The sequence below is a fragment of the Cystoisospora suis genome, assembly GCF_002600585.1.
Source record: "Cystoisospora suis strain Wien I chromosome Unknown contig_8932, whole genome shotgun sequence".
Taxonomy (NCBI): domain Eukaryota; phylum Apicomplexa; class Conoidasida; order Eucoccidiorida; family Sarcocystidae; genus Cystoisospora; species Cystoisospora suis.
Window position 1 is genome coordinate 1 of NW_027161710.1, and position 2168 is coordinate 2168.

General features: G+C 39.4%; 1 protein-coding gene across 1 annotated transcript; it reads right to left on the reverse strand.

Annotated features, from left to right (window-relative positions):
- Positions 1 to 216: 216 nt before the first annotated feature.
- Positions 217 to 1610, reverse strand: CSUI_010932 (dna replication licensing; the record flags this gene model as incomplete). The annotated part of the gene is made up of 2 exons (XM_068071033.1): positions 1510 to 1610; positions 217 to 361 (listed from the first exon to the last, which is right to left on the reverse strand). A coding segment is annotated over exon 2 (135 nt), but the record flags the coding sequence as incomplete, so codon positions are not given.
- Positions 1611 to 2168: the final 558 nt, after the last annotated feature.

The following is a 2168-nucleotide window of genomic DNA, read 5'->3' on the forward strand; positions in this document are numbered from 1 at the left end:
ATCTATCTATCTATCTTTAATCTATCTATCTATCTATCTTTAATCTATCTATCTATCTATCTATCTATCTATCTATCTTTAATCTATCTATCTATCTATCTATCTATCTAGAGACCATTTACTATGATGCTGTGTCTGTATAGACAGATGCGAACCATGAGGAGGTTTTGACGAGGAATAAGCGAGAGAGAAGAGAAGAAGAGAAAAGGAGTTTACCTTAATGAGTTTCTGTTCAGTAGGAGAGAGGCCTTCAAAGATAACCGTATGTCTAGCTGTCTCAGCTGTCGATACAGCGAAAAGATCGATGGCCATCTGCACGTGCTTAGCTGATGCTACAGGACTCAACTCCATCTTCGCAAAACTGGCGAAGAGAAACAAAAGAAAGAAAGAAGAGTAAAAATATAGAGAAAGAAGGAAACGGGAAGAGAGAAGACGAGAGAAAGAGAGACACAGAGAGGGTAAGGAATCGAAGGACTGACTGACTTCATTATACAAAAGGCAAGAAACTTTCTTTCTTTCTTTCTCCGTCTCTTTCTTTCATTATCTCCTCCTATCTTATCTCCCCCATCTTTCTTTTTGTATAGGCTCTGTGCTTTGAATAAGCGAAGAAGAAGAGAAGAGTGTAGAAAAAGTGATGCTGGTTTCCTCAGCAGGAAGTAGTCACCACAGACTAGCAGGCAAAGTCATGCATGCAACGCCTTCTCCTCTCTCCACCAAGATAGAAAAGAAGGTTCTTTCTCTCGCGAAAGAAACCAATCTCTGTCTAAAATCTATCTATCTTTGTCTGTCTGTCTGTCTACCTCTTTATCTAGCTCTTTGTGTACGTACGCAATTTTCATGGGGAGATTGAGAAGAAGGTGCTAACTGCAACGTCTTCTTGTATTTTGAATCTAATTAAAAGACATGAATGAAGATAAGAAAACACTTTACTCTGCAGAAAAAGACATGCCGTAGTAGAAGTAGGAGTAGACATAGTAGTGGAAGTCATGATAGATAGTAGCCACAGAGACATGCTGTCTTTCCTAGACTTACAACATGATGCACATGGATCTATACATGTGTAAATATACATACATAGAAATGTATCTCTCCCTATGTATGTGTATATATGGATATATGGAGAGACAGAGAGAGTAAAGAGGAAGTAGGAGCGAAAAAAAGAGAGACAGAGAGAGAGGGAGAAACGAGGAGTTGTTTGAGCTATGTACATATTTAGATACACAAAGACAACCAGTGTGAAGACATAGTAGGGTACATCAAATATTGATCTACGTAGAGATACCTAGCTATGAATCTACCTCCCTATCTGACTACGCTGAAGAATGAACTGGTTTTCTTAATCTAATTCTCTCTGTCTCTCTCTCTTATCCCTCTCTTGCTATACAAATTTAGGAAGGTTCTCAGAGCAAAGATAGAACTTCTTCATGAGGGAAAGAAAAGAAAGAGGGGAGAGATCGAGAGAGAAAGAGAGAAGGAGAAGAGTAGAAGAAGAGAACTGGGTTCATTTACCTTTCAGCAATTCTGACAAGCGACTCGAGCTGTCTTAAGGTGATAGGAATCTTTCGGGTCTTTGATCTTTTATCTTCTCGCACATCAATCCTTTAGTGAATGGATGAAACAAAGAAAGAAAGACAGAAGAGAGAATAAAAAGAAGAAGAGAAGCTAGATCTTTCTCTTGATCCCGACACTCTTGTCCTCTCCTTCTTCATTAGCACCACATAGCCAAGAAATAGATACTAGGTGGGAGATAGATAGCTCAAGAAGAGAGACACACACGAGTAGTACAGGGATAGGCTTCTAGATCAACATTCTCTAGGGCGATGTGTTTTTCTTCGTCTTTAATCGAGTAGTTCTTTGATATATATAAAACAGATACATGGAGGAGTTGTAAACTGACAAAGAGAGAGAGAAGAAGAGATCCATGCTCCTAGTAGACACAGGTAGACACAAAGACAACTCTGGAGACACAACGCCAAGCTCATCACCCCGAAAAAACAACAAGACGATAGCCTCACTTCCGTCCATACAAATATAAGTGTATGACCATTCGTATACATCTCTCTTTCATGTCTTTCTCTATCTATCTATCTTTAATCTATCTTTAATCTATGTATTCCTGTCGTCTGTCTACGTGAGAAGCTGGAAAAAAGACACCTCACCCCCCCCCC